Here is a 24,130-nt window from a genome sequence, read left to right as displayed (position 1 = left end):
ATTTACCAGAACAACATTGATAATGATCTAATTGTTTGGTCAAAACGTATGTTTCATTTTATTTTATTTGAAATATGATTATGTTTTAGCAACTGTAATCTGGCTTTTGCTTATATATCCTTGTATTACATTTACATTGTTTTGACAAGTGAACTTTATACAATATTTAATTTTATCTATAGAAGCATTATTAATTAAATGAAATAAATAAAGTCAATAAAAAGTTTTCAGAATATTCAAGAGGAAAAAATTGGACAAGCATTTCTCAGTATTTCTCTTGAATATCTACGTTCGGAATGTTGGGGTACGTGACAGACGTCCGCAGCGGTGTCAGGAGATTGGAAGATAGCGCAAGGTCCAATATACCTGGCGCGAAAATTTTCACAAATGTTAGGAAAACTCTCGAGGCTGTCGGCGAGAAAAGAGAAAACAAGAAAAAGAAGAGAAAGACGGTCTAGGAGACGTTTGCGCGGCTCTTTCACGCATCGACCCTCTGAAGAGTCTCTTCCATTTCACTTCCATTTACCGCACTTATCCCTATTATTCCCGAGTTATAATGGGATCCCCCTTCGGCGCGATTATTCGAACGTTCCAATCTTCCTGGTGGTGTGCTATTCTATTTCCAGGCCAAGATTGAATTATATTCGGCGAGAGACGTGAAAAACCGATCTAGTCTCGCTCATTAAGACTAATCTTGTAAACTGTGCCGCCAAAAGTTAATTTTCTTTTGGAAAAATTCAACTATGTGAAAAACGGTGCATTATAGCGCCCTCATTATACGTAAATAATTTTGCACCACACAGTAAAAAAAAGTTGTTAAAAGAAGTCCATTGAAAAATGCACATTTAAAAATAATCTATGACATCTAAACATTAATGTTCACCTTTATCGTATCACGAAGTATGGCAATTTCGCGAGTCAGATGCTCGTTCTCATTGTACAAAACTTCCATTTGTTGCTGCATCTCGACGCTCGGCCCACGCATCCTCATTCTAAGTTCCTCTTCTAATTGGCGAACCATTATGCTTTGTTTCTGCAATACAAAACAGCACATATTGTAATTTCACCGCATACAATTATTTTGAGTGATACATACAGTGATTTTCATTTTTTATTAACCTTCTCTCTGTGTATAAGGATGAAAACACTTCAGATTAATAAAATCATAAATAAAAAATTGCCAAATGAAAAATTTCCAAAGTTTTCTTAGAAACGTTTCTTAAAATATTTGTACGGAGAGAAGGTTAATAAAAGATAAAGTACCTACAACGCTTTATCGTATTCTTTTATTCGAAATCCTTTATCCCTCGTATTCTTACAATTAGATCATTCAAAATTTTATCGAAATTAAGAGAATTAAAATAGGAATTGATAATAATAAACTTTTGTAATAATTATAATTGCTATCAAGTTAAAAAATAATTATATTCATGTATCAAAATTAATATTTTTAGCTTGGAAATCATCTAATTTATTAAAGATAGTTTATATATAGCTGTCCGAACATTCTAATCTCAGAACTAAGCGATGTAAAGCGATTTTTGGAATAAATCTTGACAATTGCACTCAAAATATTAACAAGAAGCAAACGGTCTCTGTGAAAATTTACTTGTGCACGCGTCGCTACGTCGATACATGTCACACGACCGGAAACGCGTGGTTACTTGCCTCCGTCATACCATTTACTCTCATATGGACGTACTTTTGAGTGGTATTGTTCCACCCAAGCTCTTTGGTCTAGGCTCGTTAGACATCGTTAATGACGCCGGCAATGCGACATAAACGCATAGATGAATAAAAGCCGCATCGCAAAAAAAGAAAAGCTTTTTAACTGTACCTCTGGCGCACTACGATTAACAAATACAGATGTTGCATACCGATGCATTATCTGTTGATTAAAGCGCCTTACATACACGTCACTTACGTCACACTGATTAATTGGTTGTTTTTATTTTATCTGGATTTAGAGACTTTATCTTTGCAAATATATTTTTCGTTGTATTTTATGTAAAAAATGAAAAGTAGAAACTGTAAGTACCTGAACTTTTTTGCATTATAAAATAGCTTTTTATTTCTAACATCTTTTTAAGCTAAATGATCAAAAATAGAAAATAAGTTAACAATAGTAAATTAAACAATAGTAAATTAAAAATAAAAAATCAATGGTAAAAAGCAGTAGTTTAAAAAGTAAGAAAAATTCAATTTGCGAATGAAAATACGTTAAAGTAGAAAAAATTAATTAATCTAGTTTTTGAGTTTATAAAACATAGTCTGTTTATCCTGTTTTATGACAATGATGTTAGTTTTTATATTTAAATGTATGAGCAACATTAAATTTAATCTCGACTGAAGATTGCGGTACATTACATAATCTATCGCAATACGATTTTAAATGACCTATAATTTAAAATAATCAAGAGATATAATTAATTGACAAAAAACGACTTTTTATTTAAAAAAAAAAGATATTTTATAGTAAAAAAGAAATTTATAAAAGTTTTTACGGAAATTTTTCAAAATATTCAATTGCATGAGAGGATCATGCAACGATTTGCATACGTGCGACCGATGTGAACCTGGCGCTCAACTGTAAAGTAAAATTTAATATCGTAGCGCGTTTATACTTCGTTTGTACTTGTTTGTACCGATCATTATTTCGTTTATACTTCAAAGAGTTCGGAGACATAGTATGTTTCAAAATTTCAAAAATATGCCAAAAGGTCAACCTATCTCCGAACCATTTGAGGTACAAACGAAAGTAAATGAGGTACAAACGATTCTCTTTCGAATGCCATTGGTCCCATTTCGATATCTTTTAAAATGGCCGACTTCTCCTTTTGACGCATTTCCGCAATTTTGAAATCGCTGTATCTTTGAACTCTTTGAGGTATAAACGAAAAAAGATACAAACGGGTACAAACGATTCTCTTTCGAATGGCATAAATAAAATTAAAAAATCTTAAAGTTACGCGCTAGCCATTTTTTATTTTTTACTTTCTGTTTAACTGTTTGAGGTACAAACGAAATAATGATCGGTACAAACAAAGTACAAACGCGCTACAGTATTAATTTTTATTTTTGATAAAGTTGGACGGTATTATAGGTTCACATCGGTGCGTACGTGTAACGAGAGAAGCACTAGTAAACGAATATTCTCCAATTCCTATGGAAACCAATGCGTTCAATACTACCGATTGACCTGATTTGGCGTGTGTGGAATCAGTGCTATGCGACATCATGGGGGTGGGAAGGGGAGGAGGGTGAGATGCGGAGGCAGAGGATCGCATTCTAGCATGCGTGACGTCATTTTCTCCGTTAATCATCCATGATTTCTGCCTATTCTTATTTTGATCAAATTTTACTATTTGCTTGTAAAAGTCTTTGACATCATCAATGATACATCAAGAAATCCATTATGTATCCCATGCAGTTCAGGTCAATGTATTTATTATATTAGTATGTATTTTATTAATTTAATATTTTTCTTTCAGTAAATATTTGTTATATTTATTTACTCCAAACATATTTGCTTTTTAATATTAAAAATTGATAATTACATTTCAAATTAAATGCGCTCATAAAATCGACAGTCATTAAGGCTACTTATTGTTAGTATTTATATATTCAAAATTTTACTTGTCAAATCCTTTTTAATTTTCTACATCAAAAGCTGTATAATTGTAAATTCAATTAAATTCTCGTTAAAAAACAATCAGATGCTTTTTAATAAATGTTTTTGACATGTCAATCACTTTTTATTAGAATTTGTAAGACATTTATGGAGTGATATATGGCGAATAAAACTCGATAAAATACGATGAAAGAATGGGCAATATTGTCAAGGGCGTATATACGTTCGATGCATATACACATATAAATATCGTATATAGTGAGTTAAATGCTCGTAACAACACTAAGAATAAATGCTGTTTGAATGCTTAGCACATCGTTCGGCGTCAGATTCTCGTTAAAATGCGTATAAAATTTACAACAAATGCTAAAAAATTTTTATTAATTTTATTATTAAATCGACTAATAAGAAACTGAGTACTATTTGCAAACATTCGATAATAAATTCAAGGACCGCACTTGAAATATCACTGGACGTAATAATTACTTAAATAATTCTCAAGTGAAGAATGTTATAAATATTACGTAAACATTTCATCAAGACATAACACGAGCGAAAGATTAAAAATCGAAGAAGGGAAAAAAAATATAGACGTTTGAAGTTTAACAGAAGCCCCTCTTAAGGTGAGATCCTATTAACGATTGAGCAAACCTTACGTTCCTTGCAACGCAGTAAATACGCTTTTGACATGAAAATCGCTAGTCTATTTCGCAGTTGAGATAAATGATCCGCAATGTTTAATCAGGAAATCCGCAAACATTATTTGACAGAAACAGTAATGATGATGATCATTTGAATTTTCATCGTGTATACCAACATTGTTTATATTTATTTTAGTGACTTTACAAACTACATTATTAGACTAATTGTATATCTAAAATATAAATTATATAAGAAAAACACATTTATAAATCATTTTAATTATTAAAATTAATATAACAAAAATATTTAAAATTAGAATATCTTTTGTCATTTTTTACACGACGCATTACTCTATAAATTTATATATATATATATATATATATATATATATATATATATATATATATACATATATACATACACACATATATCTACATTTTGCATTATAATAATATTAGACAAATAATTTTTTTTTAATTTTTGAGACAAAGTAAATATTAGATAAAATATAGAGAATTTTCAAAGTTTCTTTGTTTTCTTTAACGTAATTGCGAGATTGCTTGTGTATCTTTTGTAAGATATATACCAGTTGTGTAAATGATACGATCGCCGCTGAGCTAAGCAATCAGAAAATAGCATTAGTAGATTTTATCAGAGACTGTAATCACAGCAGGCGGACAGTGTTCCAATGAACAGTGTTCCGTCGACCAAAGAAATGGAATTTTCACGATCTGATTTTAAGCAGTGTATGTAAGCACGGAGAATCGCCGATATTGACTCTTTCCGGCATTCAGGGAGTAACTTCAGATACATAGGATTAGATTGCGATATCCATTTACTCACACTGTACAAATCGGAAATCCTAGAAATAAGCGAGTACATATCGCCATTCGTCGCAAAAGCAGATGTTGCATATGTTCGCGAACGTAGTTTCATATTGCTATTTTTGAATTAGTTTTTGATGTTGTTCTGTTCCATTTTAAATTTTATCTATTATTAAAAAATTTTAAACATATTAAACTTTTTAATAAGACTAAAAAACAATTAAAAACTGTCCACTTATATCTTTTCCATTAAAACGTTTTAATTCTTGTTAATTATAAATTTCTCTACAAAAATGATATGACAAGAAATTGTCAGTACATTTATAGTTTTCGACTAAAATAAATTGACAGATTTATATATTTATAAATATAATAAATATATATAGTAAATCAATTCTTGAAGCATAGATAATATTTCATTTATTTTCAGCTCCCCATCAATTTTATTTATTAACAACGGTTTTTTAACGTGTGAATCCAATTAACCCACTTTTGATTCGTCATGTTATAATTCAGAATTTGATGTTGTTAAAATTAAAAATTCTATACTATGATATGCTCACATTGTGTAACTTCGCAATTAAACGTTCATTGTTGCAATGGAAATCACAACAATCGGAACAATCGGAACAATAAAAATCCACACTCACAACTATCGGTGAGAAATCCGTGTGAGTGGGCGAGTTCAATAATGTAAACGATCTCATCGCATGAACTACATTACCATGGCAATTATGTAGCACATTGGTTTCCGCTTTTCTTGGGGTCGTTGTACTCACAAATCGATCTCCAAGAAACGGGGCAAGGATGTCGACGCTTGGTCAGTTCTCTTGGACGAATAACGGGTATCTGATCGCATATCCTTCATCCTTCAGAATATCTCCTGAAGATACTCGTGTCTATGACTAGTTTTAGCAAAACGACAGAGCACACACACGCACAAAGTCTATACATTGAATTGTACGAGGAAAAATAGACACGAGAAATGATCATGGATGACTCGACCGAATCGATTTCGCGTGACACAATGGAAACTCGAAGGATAGCTATCCTGGGAGGCGACGTGTTAACTCCGAAATAGCTACAGTTGCCAAGTATAGAGAAAGACGATCGTTCAATTTCTGACGGCGGCGCACTCGATGGAATGGCTCGACATTTAAAATGTTTGCATTTCATGGAAAGCGTTCTCGATATTTTTTTCTTTTAAAGAAAATGGTATTTTTACGATATATAATCTTAAAGAAATTCAAATAAAAATATCACTTTGAAGAAACGACATTATAGAAATCTTGTTATTGTATAATTTATATATAACTTTGTTTAAATGTAACAAAAAATTTAATATAAAAATTAAATACAAAAATCACAATGCTTATAATGTTAAATGTTTAAAGAAAGCATTGCATTTCATACATATATTGCTTATAATATTATAAGAATTATAATATATAAAATAGACTTCAAATTTAAACACAATATAAACAGAAATTAGCATAATCTAATTTATTCGTACAAAATATTTGCATGCATAGATTCATACAAAATTACAAAAATTCTGGAAAAATACGAACTTATAAAGGTAAATATAAATAAAGCTATTGCAGATATAGATTAAGTTACCGATCACGTGGAGGAAAAGTGAAGAACGATAAATGCTCATATTTATTCACGAGAGTTCCGGTGGTAGAAAGCCATTCCATTCAAGATTCTCGGTGAGACTTTTGTGTGGATCACCGAGTATTTGGGTACTTTTAAATGATGCGCCGAGGCGAATGTTAAATGATCGTAACTTGTTACAGCATAAAAAATCTTTCGTTGAGAGAAGCTCAGTTTCTCGATCTTTCTTCCCTCTAGTTCGACAGTTTTCCGGGCGAGCTTCCGAACGAGGTTGTTATCGATTGACTGTATAGTCCTTTGCCGTTCCTGTAAAATCTGTCTCGATGTAACCGTTCGTAAAATAAATGCTGTAAAACTATATGTACAATTGCGATTAATACGAGTAACACAGTGTGATAAATGCACCATTTTCACCATTTTTCGAATCGTCCTTGATGGATTGGAATTAATTCTTAAATTAAAATAGTAAATATAAAAGCAGCAGACAATGAAAACTTTTGCCACGGTTTTATCAGGAACTATGGATTTAAACAATATGTTTAAATAGGTGACAGTACCATTTGTTAAATTTAATTTAAATCCAGTTTAATAACGTTACAGTATTAAAAACTCGCCATTCTCTTCACTCGTGTTCTTAAATCTCAAAGTGGATTATTTTTAAAATAAAAAACTTTATTTTTATACTAGATAGCTTTGTATAGTAAAGTTTTATTTAATAAATTTTATATTACTAAATAATCATTACATTGCTTCAGTCACATAGTTTACAATTTCATTTATATCATGATATTATATTAAAAAATAATAGCAAATAATGTATTTAAAAAGCGTGCTTATCTACTTGTGTATTCAAGTTCTTAGCATCTAAATTCCTGAATTAAAAAGATACATCACAAGAGGATGGGCACGAGAGAATAAGAACGACGAGACGGGGGATGATGGCGGAGTAGAAGCAGAAGCGTTATCGAGCGATACCGACTCGCCTTCTCCATCCTTCTCCTGAGCTTTCGTTCTCTCTCCTCCATATTCTCTCTTGTTGTCAGGCATGGGGTGCCCTTTATTGTCTTCTCTTTGTCTCGCCCACATTTTCTGCCCACTCGCGGCCTCGCGCACTACACCACTGAGAAAGAAATCGGAGTAGGCCGACTGGAGGGCTTTCCACCCGATTTTTCCAACCGATCCCACAGCCAATCTGATCAGCTCGTGTATCATCGGCAGCTAAATGGAACGAGATACTCTAAACGCGAATAACGTTACAACGGTCCGTTCGTCGGGAAAGCACGAAAGAGATGCCCTGATAGAAATGTATGTAGTTTTCCTAGACACGTATCCAGTTATTATTTAATATTATCTAATATTACTGTATTCTCATTAATTGTGCCAATACTAAATAGGAAATGGATAAGAACTTGATAGAATTTTATTTAGTGATTGAAGCAGTTTTCCTGGTAAAAATTTGTGCAATTTGCGTAAACACTCCCAGTTATTGTCTAGTATATATTAAATTAGTTAAAATAATGCGTAAAAACTGGACAAAAACTGAATAAAGTTTTATTTAGTTTACTATACAACATTTGGGCTGATTTTTTTTCCAAGATATTGTAATATAGTAATTCAGTTGATAATGCACGCATCCTATGACGTATAAAAGTTAAAAGTGTTAAAATGAAGGATAAATGAAGGACTGCTGAGGGAATTATTTGATTACTTAAGAATCAGTAGGAATTATCGAGCAGACATTATTAGGTATTATTATGACTTACCATTAATTAACATTATTGTTATTTATGCAATCCGAATATAAGAGTAAATTTTAAGGTTATAAGAGTCATAGTTCAGAAAATCTTTGGTATATAATATATATTATGCTTTTTTTTAGTACAAAATATATTATGCACAAAATATTTTCTGCACTATAATTCTCATAACCTTAAAATTTTACAATCAGCAAGCATTTACAAAATATAAAATATTATTAGGGCAAAATTGTCCATTTCATGAGCAATTGGCTTTTATCAATCAATTTAACATCCATTATTTGTTATATTTCTATTCAGTAACTGGATTCAGATTTTATGCAACTTTTGTATGCAGTAACTGCAAGCAAAGCGTTACATCCTGATTGGGATCCTAAATGGTTTTCTTTCTCAGTTACTAGACAGAAGTTGATATAACTGTTTAGTAACTGCTCAAAAAATGCATGAAATTTCTACCAGGGTGGTTGCAAAATTTTTTAATTGTATAAGCTGTCAGTGCATCTCGATCTAATCTCTTTCTTGGGATGACTTTTTTACTTGGGATGACCTTGTTAAAGATAAAAAAACATATTATATAACTAATGATTAAATTTATAATATATTCGAGAATTTTTAATAGAAATCAGAAATCATAACTGTTGCTAATTTTAAAAATAATTGAAAAATTTTATTTTAGGGATAAAACGAAAGAATTTGTTAAATAATAAAAAAAAGTAGATAAGATCTAGAGCAATTTTATCTTTTGTATCGATTTGTTAATTCAAATTCAATGATTTGTTAGTTATAATGAAAAAAAGAATAAGTTTAAAAATTAAACGGATTTGTGTTGTCGCAGTTTATTGATCATAAGCAAATACTATTCAGAAAAGTTTCAGCGTGTCGCGAAAAACAGAAGAATAATTATCTTAAAGCAAACTCCAATGTTCTTGAACTACGTTGTGTTGGGGAAAGTAATCCCGTGCGCAAATCAATAATGATTTAAGAAACGAGTTACGTCGAAATTTACTTCTGGTTAGCAAGTAGAACAGCTGATGAAACTTTCAGGTGTTTCACCGAGGTCACTCTTTGTTATTCTTTGATCCATTCGATCCTTGCGATACGTCTTTATTTCCTTTTGAAATGGAGAAAAGTCCTACGGCTATATTAAAATATTTCCGAGCCATTTCAGAGTGCTCATTTAACATATATTTGATCATAATCATTCTCTCAAAACAAATCTGAAACAATAGATAAAATTCCCATAAACCTAAAATTTTTTCAATTATAGTCTTCATATAATAGTAGTATTGCTAAAAATTGTGCAATTTTTATTATATTTTATTACATTTAATTCAATAATTAGATATTAATATAATGCATGCCATTGATTTCAAATAACTCTTAACACATGTACTTTTAATTTGAATGTGACTTTGTGATTGTACCATTTCATAACAATTACTAGCACATCTTATTTCGTGACTATACTCTATCCTTTTGAATTAATTACTGTTCCTGCCAGAGACAGTACGAAACGAAATTGTTTTGACAAATTACATGCAATATTTTCGCTTTTAAATAATCTCAGTAGCTATGTAGAATCCAACAAATACCCTGTTGATCGGTTTTGCTATATATTCTCTTTGTACCGTCCCTCGCGCTTTCTTTTATTCTATTTAATCATTATTTTTTATATATTTAAATAAACGTTCAGTATTCGAGCAATTATGTCGTAAAGCTTTGAATAGTTTTAGTAAATTTTCCATCAAATAGAAATTCTTTTATCTCTTCCTGTTTTAATTTCTACATTTTTTATCTCTTTTTACTTTAATTCCTAATCGCTGTCGACGAATGCTGCCTCAATAGCGATCCTTAATGACGTCACATTGAGACGTCGAGACTTGTTTGTGATTCTTTCAACTACGCTCCATACGTAGTAGTCCAAGCGATTTAAATCTGGGCTGTTGGGAGGACAGAATTCCTTGGACCAAAACATATCGACGTTGTCTAAGAGCCAATTTTGAATCAAATAACTCGTATGAACCGGTGCACCGTCCTGCTGAAAAACATATGGCCTTCCGGACGCCACAGTTTCCATCTATGGCTTCATTACATCCATCAGAATGCGCAACGATTGTCCTGGGTCATCTGAAATCAGCGCTTGAGCCCTTTCAACGATTGCGGGGGTCCTCACGATGCGTTCTTTCGAGTGACTTCCTCGCTGGCATACTGAAACTTTCATTGGACTATTCTAAAGCCGTATATTTTGCCACAACGTCATAAACAGTTAATCTCGGGTATTCAAAGAACCGAATTATTTTCGTTGCTAAGTGCCCAGTACGAAAGCCTTCGATGATCGTGGCCCTTTAATTATACTTCGCACTTAGTTTCAACATCGTAGCCATTTTGAGAATATGACTGTTTACTAAAAGCATCAGGCTTTTTCGGATGCCAACAACAACCTCTGGAGACACAATATAGCGGAAAATTGAAATTGAAATTTGTACGGATTTTGGTGACACACCCTGTATATATATATATATATATATATATATATATATATATATATATATATATATATATATATGTATGCGCGCCGCCGCCACCGCCGCTCGAGTGTGGGCCGTCCTACGAATTCGCGCGGCGCGGCTTAAACGCATATTGGTTTAGACATTTCCTTTTCTAATTCGAAAACTACAGCGAGTATCTTAAAATAGTATAAGAATTTTTTATTCTCTTTGATCCATTCTCCACCCCCAATGTGGCGACCTATCTTAAGAGACACCCTGCATATACATACAGATGCACATACACACACACCTACAGGATGTTCGGTAAAGACCATAACGACGCTTAACACTATGTAGGCTGGGTAGTGCACAATAGGAACTAAAATGACGCCAATGTGACGTCATCGGCTATTAAAATGTTATGGGTAGATTCCTGAGATCATTTTGAGATGAAAATTTTAATGCACTGAAAACAAAGATTGCTGCAAAGACTGCTGCAACAATTTATATAGTAAAATATGGCATAGCATTTTTATATGGTTGCAGCAATCAGATTTTGATTGTAACAGCAAATTTTTAATTGTGTTAGCCTATTCGCAATGTTAGTATATAATTTCGATAGGCTAATGCAATTAAAAATTTGCTGCTACAATCAAAATCTGATTGCTGTAGCCATATGAAAATGCTATGCCATATTTTACTATCTAAATTGTTGCAGCAATCAATCTTTTCTTTCAGTGTACCAAAATATCTAGGCTTTAATAATTTTTGAATTATAAGTACTTAAAATTATCGAATCATACTGTCTAAAGTTCGCGCGTTTAGATGTGATGTAACAGAAAATCACGACAATACACGTAATACTGCCCTTTCTACTTTGAACCATGTATGCTTGAAAGACAAATGTTTAAGTGGAACATTGAAACGCTTATTTAAATAGAGCGAGAGAGAGAGAGAGAGAGAGAGAGAGAGAGAGCAATAAAAAAAAGAAGGAAAAGAGACGGGGCAACTTACTTATTTTACGCATGCGCACTCCATTTTGGCCAACATAAAATCAGGAAAGTTGCGCTACTGTATATGTATACTGTGGTACAATAGTTAGATTAGGTTATGTTGCAGCAACGACGACATTTCACATATATATATTTTTGTAAGCATGGTGAGTCGCTTTTGTTTTTTGAAATTGCAATTTAATTTATAGCATAATGATAACAAAAGAAATTAATTCTTATTAATAATTTAATTCTTATTATTATACATCATGCTTTATAATGTCGCGATTGACGCAACTATACGGATATATAACTTATCCATTAAATTGATTCCTCAATCAAGTTTTGGTTGTCACAACCAGATCGCGCTTAACTACATGTAATTGATACATCAAAGTAAATAAATCATATTAACCACATTCCTATCACTGGGATGATATTTCTATATTGTTCACAACTAAATATTTTTACTTACATGAACTATATTTTTTTTCCGTATATGATTCGCTAACTTTTAAGTGTTTTTAAGTGCTCATAATTCAAAAACTGTTATCTCCTTGACATTTTAGTATTAAAATTTTCGTTTCAAAATGATCCCGGGAATCTACTACTCTTTAAACGTTATTACGGTCTTTACGGAACATCTTGTATATTACTCACAAAAATATTTGTACATGAGTGTGTATAATTTGTAAATGTATGTGTGTTCGCAGTGTGTTGAGTTCGGATCCGTATTGACAATAAATCTAAATGACTGTGCGGATCAATTATCCCTGCGAAATTTAATGTACGGTCTCGAATTTTTAACCGGTAGTGTAATTTCGCGCCATAAAATTGTCGTAAAAAAATTGTAACGTAGGTATATACACACGTGTTCGCTAATTACGTCAATACACAGGAAATATATAAGCTAAAGGCGATATCAAACGAAGGTAAAAAATTGGCTAACATTACAGATCAATAATGTATCATCCGCAATACATAAAAGTCAAGACATTGTTGGGAAATTCTTCAATGCAATAAAATATATACTAAAAAAAAATTAAATGAATCTGACGAGAGATTAATTTATACAATTTATATACGACATGGATTAAGAACTTTTAAGAAATATACACATAAATTTAAAAAATGTAAAATAATTAATTAAAAATTAGGAAACTTAGAAGAGATTATAAAGATCTTTGTCCTGCAAATCACAGGGATACACCGCATATTGATTAAATCGCAATCGATCCTATTTTTATTTATCGTGCAAGAACAACTTTGCGACTTTTTCGACGTCTATTGGCAGCTTCGTGCTCTTTCTCTCTCTCTCTCTCTCTCTCTCTCTCTCTCTCTCTCTCTCTCTCTCTCTCTCTCTCTCTCTCTCTCTCTCTCTCTCTTCACAAATCTATTTCAATCTACGTTGTAAACTGAAACGGATCGTTCGCATCGATTCGCGCGAGCGTCCACTCGCCGACGAATGTCAAGAGACAATTGATTTCTTTTTTCTCCGTGTGCGCTGGTGCATCAATTGCAGTTCGCGTAACGGTCGTGCATAAGCGTTGACCCTTGTCTCGGCAATTTCATCGATTGTTGCAATTCTTTGTTACTTTTATTGTCGAGAATGTGTGTCCGTTACAGATAATAGCCTATAACAATGTATCGAATGTTATCTTAAGTACGTAACTTGCATCTACTAGCACTGTCAAGCTTGTTCCTTATCGCACAAAAAGTCTTTCGACTTTTATACGAAAAATTATACGAAACAATACGGGAAAAGAAAATATTTGAGAGATAACACACACGTTAAGTGCTAAAGAACATTTGTCTACATGCAAGAAAATATAAATGTCTAATTATTTTTAAAAAAGGTTATAAGTTTTTACTTTTGGAATTATTTTATAATAATTTTACTTCTTCTTAATTAATCTTTAGTATTAATGTGTTAATCAAATTCTCATCGAGATAACAAGCATTTTTTAGCACATAAATATTAATGCAAACTTTTCTTAAACTGACTTGCAACATACTTATCTCGTGTCATGTTTATTTAAGCTCTTACTTTAGATTGAATCTATAATAAGGCGTGTGCGCTCAGTGTTAAATGCACCATGCAAGAATATCGATCCTGAATGCATGTAAAATTATTTTGACCAGTGCCTGTGAAAGATTGAGAGCAGTACTAATACATAAACCTGTAGAACGCTATTCGAACATTTATGCATTCGATTAAACCGAGTAGTGCGCGATTGGCGCATATACTGATCGTTTTTGTTTCGAGTGTGAAAACGGGTTGCATACGCGGAAGAATAAGCGTTTTCCTAGATAACGTGCGGGTGAAACTATCGATCGCAAACGTCGAATAAAAGTGGAGTTTATCGGATGTCCTCGATATAACCCAGATGTCCCAGCAAGCAGCCCAGATAGAAAGTCGAGCTTCCCAATCAAATGAATTTCTCAACACTCCAATAATATTTCTGATTTATTTTCATAACACAGTGAATCTAATTGCGATATAACGTGCAAAAGTTATGAATTAAATAAATGAAAAGATTGAGTTTAGCTCACACTTTTTAGCTTAAAATCAAGGAATAGCTGAGTAAAATCCTTTCCGTATTTTCAGTTTGTTTTATTATCATAAAGGTATTACAAATATAAGAATGTATATTTTTAAACGTGTAAAAGAATTTATGTAATTTATTATATAATGTGAATTTCGTTATAATATTATTTAATATTGATATAATGAGTTTATATTAAGAGATTCCTTACTATTTAAACAAATAATAAAAATTTTATATTCTACGAATATTTAAATTTTTTCATTATTAACATTAAAACCGAATATAATAATTATAATAACAATAAGATTAGAATGTTATTAATTGTTGAATCGGATAGCATTCTATATTTTCTAAGTAAGGGTTATAAACTTCAACTAAAAGATTTATTTGTAGAAAGGTATTTCACTTACTAACAGTATTTTTTATTATGTTAAATTTATAATGTCAAATTGTATTCAATTTGAATTATTTTTCATCATTTTTATAGGTCGCCATTGCTCCTACTTAATATGTCATTAATTTAACTAAAACAATGAAACAATTTAACCAGAGTTGAATAAGTTAATTTTTTTTTACTAAGTTAAGTTAAAGTTAACAGCCTTGAAAATTTAGCTCAGTTAATATAAAAGTTAATCCATAGTGACATTAATTAAATTAAAAGTTAAGTTAATGAAGAAAAGTAAAAGTTAAAAATTAAATTTATTTTATTTCATGACTTCAAGTTAATTTTTTTAAAACTAAATGGAAAAACTAAGTTAAAAAGTTAACTTTTTTACATACGTTAACGTAAATGTTGTTTAAAACTAACCACACAAATGGATTGATTTATATTGTGCTTTCTTGACACACATAAAATAACAAAATGTTAATTCAAAGAATTGAATTATCGTTGCTCCTTTGACATCTAATAATGTACTACTTTTCTTATTTGATACTTTAATTATCGAAAATAATTTAAAAGTACTTCTGCAATAAATAAATGGAACAATACTTATTAATTACAAATCCGCAAAATAATTTAGATTTTTTATATTTAAAATTTTGAAAACAAATTTCATGTTTTTACTAGTTTTTACTAAATTCTTTCAGAACAAACAAATATTATTATGGAAAAAAGCATTACATGGTTTCTATTAAAAAAACTTTAGTATTCTAAAAATGGATGCAAAGTTTTTTAGCATATATTCTAGACAAGGTGTATTAGTCGCGATAGCCATTTAAACTTTTTATGTAATTTATGTAATACATATACTACTCCGACATTTACGTTTATCTAGAGTCTAACCTGTTGTCGCGCGACGAAGTTTTTTTTATAAATCCGTCCGATATCGATTATGTTCGAGGACTTAGTTATTGTGTTTTCCATACCTCTCAAGGTTGTTGCATAATAGACTATAATTTACGTCTGGAAAATCTTTTCGTGGATTTTTGATGAATATATTATTTTATAATAGAAATTGTAATCTTTTTTTAATTAAATAATCGTACAGAATTAATTTTTCAAAAGAAAGTAACAGCGATAACATTTAAAAGGCCAAACTTATATAATAAATTATAATGAACACGTTGATACTTTAGCATGCGCAAACGCCGCTACTAGCATATTGGAAATCATTTTCTTATTAAATAGAGACAGAGCAGAAAAGCAAAGTATATAACGTATAGGAGGATATAATTTATGCTGTTTTATGCATATTATTATTCTATTTAATATGCCTTTACATCACACATTATTATAGCTTCTCTATTATATGAATAAAGAAAGTGTCAAAATAATTTAATATCATGAAATCCTGCTTTTCATATCATTGTGACATTTACACATTGTTTGCTTGTTAGATGAATATAATATAATGCATAAATAAAATAGACTACTAAAGTAATGCATGCAGCTTGCATTAAAATTGCTTCAAGTCGATAAGATTTGGCATAGCGTTTTCATAATTATTTCCTTAGAAATAGAGTAACTTCGATATATACGCCGCACCTAACAAGAACTTAATTTATTAAATATTTTTTTTATTTACTATTTTTAAAGTAAACTATATTAAAAATTTTGTTTTGTCTACTACTATAAAAAAAATATGATAAATCGGAAATATTTATTTTTCCGATAAAAAAAAACTTTTTGAAACTCTTGTATTTTTGTATATTCCATAGGGATGGGATGTACGGCTATTTGTAGGGGAAGAGAGGTATGTATGGTTCATGAAAAATTTACAAATAATTTATAAATAAGATAAAATGACACGTAAAAAAATTTATACAATAAAATAAAAAAATAACTTATAAAATAAAAATTTACAAAATTTTATTAAGGAATAAGAATGATAAATGTATATATGAAGTAATAGATAATAATTACAATCTTTTTACATATCTTACAAGTATTATTACATGAGATACATATATTCCATGTAATGCATTTAGTGTACTGAATCCAATCCTTTGTATGCTTTGGACATAAATTCCACCTTCTAAAAATACTATATCCCAAACAGATATAATTATACAAGATAACAATATATAATTATACAAAATACAAATTAAATAAAGAATACAAGAGCGAAGCACTTTACAACATGCTTATACAACATGCTTTACTATTCCTCTATACTTATGTATCACGAAATAATCACTAAATCTTTTACACGCTCTACAATAATCATTTTATGTAGATTATAATTTATGATAGCGCTACTTATTACAGTGATAAATCGATTCAACTCACAATAATTTCATTAATATTAACAGAAACTGAAATCATAATACAATACTAATATAATATAAAGGCATATAACAGAATAGTTACGGAAAAATTATCTCCACTCCTATTTTTTTTAACTTCTACAACGTAAATTCCAACGCGGTGTATTTGCCATAATTACGCTAGATTTAATTTGCATTTACAATGTCACGCATTGTGTGTGTGTGTGTGTGTGTGTGTGTGTAAATGTAAACTACATGACATAAATGGCGCGTTGCGAATAAAAGCATCTCCGCCGAAATCGATACAAAAATACGATAAAGTAATTGTTAAGTAAATGTTGAACATCACATCACTTTCTACATACACTCAAGTTTCACTCAAATTTATATCTCTAAATTTATATCTCTTTACTCAAGTTTTAAAATAATCCGTTCCGATTTACTGCAGCTATTACTTTGGATACTGCCCATTGAAAGTTGACATTTTTCGTATTGCGCGATCGTGATGTAAAAACTACAATATATCCGTTTACATCGATCGGCCTAAATATAACAAGGCAGATTAACGAGGTCCTATGTCATATGTAGCATAAATATAACGCGATCGCATTGTTCTGTGTTCAGTAATTATCTGCCACTCATCTTCATCGCGCGTGCGCGTGAAGAAACATTTCCATAATGTCACAAGGATATTCTCCGTCGCTGATCGGCGTCCTTCGACATCTCGCCATTTATTAATCATTCATCGATGGCGTCAGAATAAACAGTGGCTCGATCAATACATACAGCGAGTGTAAATAACAAGAATGTTATTTAACAGAAGAAATAAGGAACATAGATTATCGCGATTAACATTGTATTTTTAGAACGTAGGGCGATCGTTAGAACATAAAAAACATGTTATATTTACTTGCTGGAAAACTTTGTTACATTTAAATAATTTTGTTTTCTGCTCAGGAAAAGTATTTCGTTTTTTTTTCTGCTGTATTTTTACGTACATATTTACGTACGTATTTTTTGTACAAAACAATATAAACTTTTATTAGTTTTATATTTTCTAATTTAGTTTATATGTTATGGTTTGCTGTTTTTATTATTAACATGATATTCGTATCAAAAATTATATTAAACTAAAATATTTGCAAGAATGTAAGCCGTGAAAATTTAGAAAAATCTTCCTTGGATGGACTTCGAAAGAGCTCCCTCAAGCCTTTAATGTATACTCTTATTTCTTATATTATAATGAGACGTCAGCAGACGAGCTTGATAAGAAAGTAGAAATACTGAAAGGGGGAAAAAAGGGAGCAGCATACGTAGTAATCAGACAAGAGAATCCCGTCTCGTTTGAAAGCGAACAGATGTGAGAGAAGATAGAAACGTCGAGTTCACGAGATTCGACAAGATTCATCGGATGCGAAAATAAAACGGATCACTGAATGGCCTAATGGCAATTAAACGAAATGAGAGTCTTATTTCTCAATCCGGAAAAGATGCAACACGTGGGATTCTGTATTCGAGCCAAAATTAATGATCGCATTTTTAGATCAGATGAGAAAACAATAAATTTTCCTTTCTCTTCGCAATTCACATTATATAAAAGTTATTCTTTGGAAATAATATTAATTATCAGCTGTTACTTGTTTGCTGAAGCATCTAAATTGTTAAAATAGATTATGTAAAATAAATTACGTAAAATATTCATAAAAATATAAGTTTTCTCTATCTCAATTGTACAATTTTATCATTGTTTAAATATTTAGCAAATCCAGATTAAACATTGTCGTTTCTGGAACTAAAATGTATGTTATTACGGCATAGGATACAAACAATAGAAGAATAATTAAGAATAGAAGAATAAATAACAATAGAAGAATAATAATGCCAGATACAAACGCTGCGTCATGCATTTTTTTCTATCAGTGGCAGCACAATAATGCTTCCTAAAGTCGACCGTCTTCATGTAGCCACAGCCTTGGATAGCAGCTGCAACTTTAGATGAATTACAGTGGCGTGTGAACATTCATGAGACGAGAGACAGTATTGTCAGCACTTAGACATGAACGGATTCACATCCCACAGCAGAGACATTTATATGTATATGTAAGATTGACTTTTGTACAAAAATGTAACTTTAAAATTATACATACTCATTTCTTATTAGTTATTCAATTCGTGACTTAATTAATTTTTGTCATTTTCATTTAAACAAAGCAAACAGAGAAGAATCATTATTCATAAATAAATTAGCAATTTCATTGTATAGATTTATTATTCTATCCTACTTACCTTTATTAACTTTAATTATTATCAGACACAACGTTGAAAAGATAATTGGAATATTTATTTAATTAGTATAAAAATATGTTAGAAATAAAATTTATTGAATATACATACATAGATACTTTTAAATAAATATTTGCAATTTCAACTCTTCCAAGTATTATTCAAGCAAATTATTAAATAAATCAATATATAAGATTTCAGTCTGATAATTATATGTTTTGAGTAAAATATTGTAAAACATTTCTGAACAGAAAATATATAATAAATGTGAAAAATTTATGTTAGAATTAATGAATTTTCAGAGATAGTAACAGCTTGCAAATAAATAGGATGTCATTTTTATTCAACAGAAACATCTCTCTGTTTTGACACAAGATGAATAATTTATGTTAGCAGAAGTCAAATTTGGTTTTATTTTAATTTAGACATTGCAATAGATTTTAATAAAGATAGAATTTCTATCTTATAATCCAAAATAAGAAATAATCGCATTTATTATAATGTCCTAATTTTGACAAAATATTATTAGAATGTAGTGCTCAATGCAAATCATTAATTATTTTGAATTGTGAAAAATTATTAATTTCAGCGAAAAAGATATTAAAATTAAAATTATTTTACAATATTTGTGGGCGATAGTATAAGAAAATAATATTTTGCATATTTTCTTGACATAATTTCTAATTAGAATAGTACTGTCTTTGATGCTGTGAAAATTCGCGCAGAATATAATTTTCACATTTTACGTCGGAGGAGTATCACCATTCATCGGAGGAATATTACAAGGTCGAAAAAATCAAATGACATTTTTATCACGAGTCACATTCTTATCACGAAGCAATTTTGAGCCACTCGTGAGAAAGAGAATTAATTTCGCACTTGCGATTAACCTGTTTTTTTTTTCATTCCTGCTGTCGACAGTTTAATGCGTTTTTTGCACGTTCCATTCTCAGGTTCCCGATGCTAATGGAAGAAAAGAAAGGTGCAGGAAAAGCTCGCCAGAGGTTGTGTACGAATCGATCGAAGATTCCAGTGAAGTCTCTCTTGGCGTCGAGTGAAACGAAAGAAAATTATTTCTTTCGACGTTCTTTCTCTCTGTCATCCGTGCATATCTTTTTTTTTCTTATGAAGCGACATAATGATATTATCTTGTTCAGTAGGTTCCGGAAAATTATATGCGATTTTTCAGAAAACTTTTCGCAAAGACGAAAATGAAGAGATTCAATGAAAATATATCAGAATAACTAAACCATATAGGCACACGGTAAAAAAATATTGTGTTGGAATTTATATTGGAAACGGCCCAGTCACATTCTTATTAACTGTTTGTGTTGAATTTTTTTACATTTTTGAGCATTAATTTAACATTATGTGATTATATAATTTAAATATTTTGTCTTAAATTGATATTTAACGTTTCTTAGTGTTAAAGTGATACAATTTATGAGTGAAAAAGAAACATAAAAATATGTGCTTTAAAACGCAAATTCTAAGACAAACAGATAAAATACGTTATTTTATACATATGATAAATATTAATTATACTGAAAAAAATATACTTACAGTTTTTTTATAAACTGTGTCGGCATTATGTTTTTGTAATCAATTTTTTTGCACAATACCTATATTTTCTAACATATTCATCTTATGTTAAATGAACACAAAAATTTGAGTAGACCATTTGGAATGTGTGAAATGTGTTGTATCGGACACAAATATTTATTTATTCTATATCTTTGTAACTAATCAATGAATTGTAATGAAACTTTTTTTGCATAAGTTATTTTGAATATTGAAAGTACTTATGAAAAAATTTAGATTTTTATTATGGTTTTTGAAATTTTGGTTTAACAATTTTAGTATAACAATAAAAATAACAAATAAAATTAATGAACTATAAAAATGTATTGTTCAATAAAAACGGAATGTTTTGAACAAAACTTTCACATATATATAGTTTGCTTAAAGTACCAAATATTAATACAGTTGTAAAAGTGTCACACATACATCCTTCGCGTAGGCATTACTGAGAACATTTTACCAAGAAACCTTGCGTTTAATTAAAAGCTCTTTTTAATTGCGCGAAACTGTAAGATTCAAGTCTGATAAATGAGGGCGTTTGAGAATTAATATGAAAAAAAGTGTGGATGTAAGTACATTTAAACAGAACAAATAATATGCTGCATTTATTGCATAAATTATATTTTTATAATTTAGTGCGTCATAATTACTTTTATAAAAAAAAGATAAACATTTCCCCTGTACTTTATGTAATAAATATAATGTAAATTTATTTGTAGAATTTTATTCGTAGACAAGATTGTAAAAAGAATTTTTATGCAAGACTTTATGTATTCTTGTAAGTTTTGTTACACTGAGAATGGTTCTGAAAAATATTACAATTACAAAAATTAAACATTACAAATACTAAATATTAACAAATATTAAATATTACAATTTTAATTTTATGCACATACACTATGCCTGACTGATTGCGCCGTTACTTACTGGTAAATTTATTTCTTTAATTTTGTGTCCAGGAAAATATGTTACTATCAAGTGATGCGTGTAATGCAAATCATTGTTAGTGTAAAAACGTCGTCGGCGTAATTTATAGTGTACCTGGTTCGCTCATGATTGCGAATTTTGCACGAGACAGGCACGTCGGGAACAATGAGCGTACATGAGATTGATGTAAGCTCGTATATACGTACATTGCAGGAAAACGCATTTACTTAGACAAGGGTAACAAAGACAGAGGTAGGTACGAATGTGGGCAGTCGGCCAGAGAAACATCTAGCTCTTTGAGATTCTTCCGCTCGCGAGGGCAATGACTTATTCGACGACGTCGTGAACGTGATATACATGTACATACGTGTATATACGTTGTGCAAAAACGGACATATTCACGTGCGCACACGATATGTGCAAAGCATACGAATTTTAATTGCTCTCATGAAAAATGCGAAGCTATTGCAATCCGCAGCATATCTTTCTTCATTCTTATGTGGCATGCATTTGTGGCAAGGTCGACATATCTTTTTTTCTACGGTGAGCTAGCTTTATTGGATTCACGAACACGTTGTGGTCGCTAAACCACAAAACAGATCGCAACTAAATAAAATGATGATTTAATTAATATAGTGTGAATGTGTGTGTGGTATTCAAAATTTTCGCGGTGATAAAATATTATCCATAACTTTTATATATGACTACTCGTTATGTATAAATTACTCAATTTAAATAATGTATAAAATAATTTCAGTGAACAATAATTCAAAAATATATCATAAAGGGCTGACTGAGCTTAACTAGTTAACATGTGCTACTTTAAATAATCATATAATTCAAATAATAAACAATACAAATGTTTCAACCTTTAATATCGATGATCTTCAGTGAAATTATATAATTTAAAATAAAATTGGATCAGTTTTACATACTATTCTTCTTAACAATTTAAATCGATTAATTATCCTTCGTTTGTTCTTTATAATTTGCATTAAATTACTTAAATTCCAACAATACGTGTATGTGTACAAATATCTTTATAATCTAAATACATTAATGTATTGATTATTTTCAATTAGGTATAAGTTTGTATTTTATATAAAAGTTTGCATTTTAAAAGTATAATAGAAGGTCTGTTTTTTATTTCTGTACTAGTTGTACTAGAACTCTCTTTTTCGTTTTCGTCAAATATATATCTATTTCATTTCTTAAGTTCCAAAAGTGTATATTAGTTTAGTCATAAAAAATAGACCTATAATATTTAAGAAATTGCACAGAGAAACAGTTGCGAATCAGAATTCTGAAGTATCATTATAAATATTGCGAGTCTATCGAGAAACTTGGCAGAGCTCGCACGAGTGGCACGAGTTCGTTTAATTAATTAATCGACGTATCGAATGATTCATTGTAAAATATTACAAAACAATGAACGCAATCACAAATTACGGCATGAGTGAAACTTGTTGCCGTGCTGCATGTGCCGATTATGAATGATTTACACGACAATGACATGCTGCACTCCGTCCTATGATAACATTAATTGATACGACATCTCGCAAATACGTATATTGTGATAATAGACCAATTACCGCAAAAGTTTCGGAGTCTACACGATGCTCGTGAAATCAGCATAAAGGTGGCTCCCCCTTTGTGTTGCATTTTTAGCCAATCGATAATAAGATTCCGCAACAGTGTCGTTACTGCAGAATGAATTGCCGCTATTTTAGTTTAACTAATTCGACTAAAGGAGCTGAATAATCAAAAAAACTCAGTGACGAAAAATTCTTAGTGACATCACGAAAGTGAGAGAGAATCTTAATCTGTATCTTAGTTGTGAGCAAAATATATTTAATTATTATTTTCGTAAAATATGAATTTGATAGGCAACATAAATTTTTGCAAAAATAGTAATTCGTTGCTCTCATAAAAAAGTCTCTATTACGTCAAAAGTTTTTCATTATGATCCATTTTCAGCTGATGTTGTATGCATTTTATTTATATATATAATCTTTTTAAGTTTTTTTCTATCTTCCTTTTAAAGGGAATGTCATTCACAATTTAACTACCCTGATAATGAATTATCTTCTAAAAATATTGCACTTTTTTTCCTAAAAAATAAAATAAGT

At 30.4% G+C, this 24,130-nt stretch overlaps 1 protein-coding gene across 5 annotated transcripts in view; it reads right to left on the bottom strand.

Moving 5' to 3' along the window:
- brp (ELKS/RAB6-interacting/CAST family member bruchpilot) overlaps positions 1-24,130 on the bottom strand; it is an 85,927-nt gene that overhangs the window by 57,761 nt on the left and 4,036 nt on the right. For all 5 annotated transcript variants that reach the window (XM_087411881.1, XM_087411882.1, XM_087411883.1 and 2 more), the window contains exon 2: positions 884-1,033. In XM_087411881.1, coding sequence (XP_087268007.1) covers positions 884-1,033 — 150 coding nt within the window. The remainder of the gene's footprint in view (positions 1-883; positions 1,034-24,130) is intronic.

Source organism: Acromyrmex echinatior, chromosome 12 (assembly GCF_024713525.1).
Source record: "Acromyrmex echinatior isolate Ae372 chromosome 12, ASM2471352v2, whole genome shotgun sequence".
In the NCBI taxonomy this organism is placed as follows: domain Eukaryota; kingdom Metazoa; phylum Arthropoda; class Insecta; order Hymenoptera; family Formicidae; genus Acromyrmex; species Acromyrmex echinatior.
This window is presented reverse-complemented; position numbering and strand designations above follow the sequence as displayed.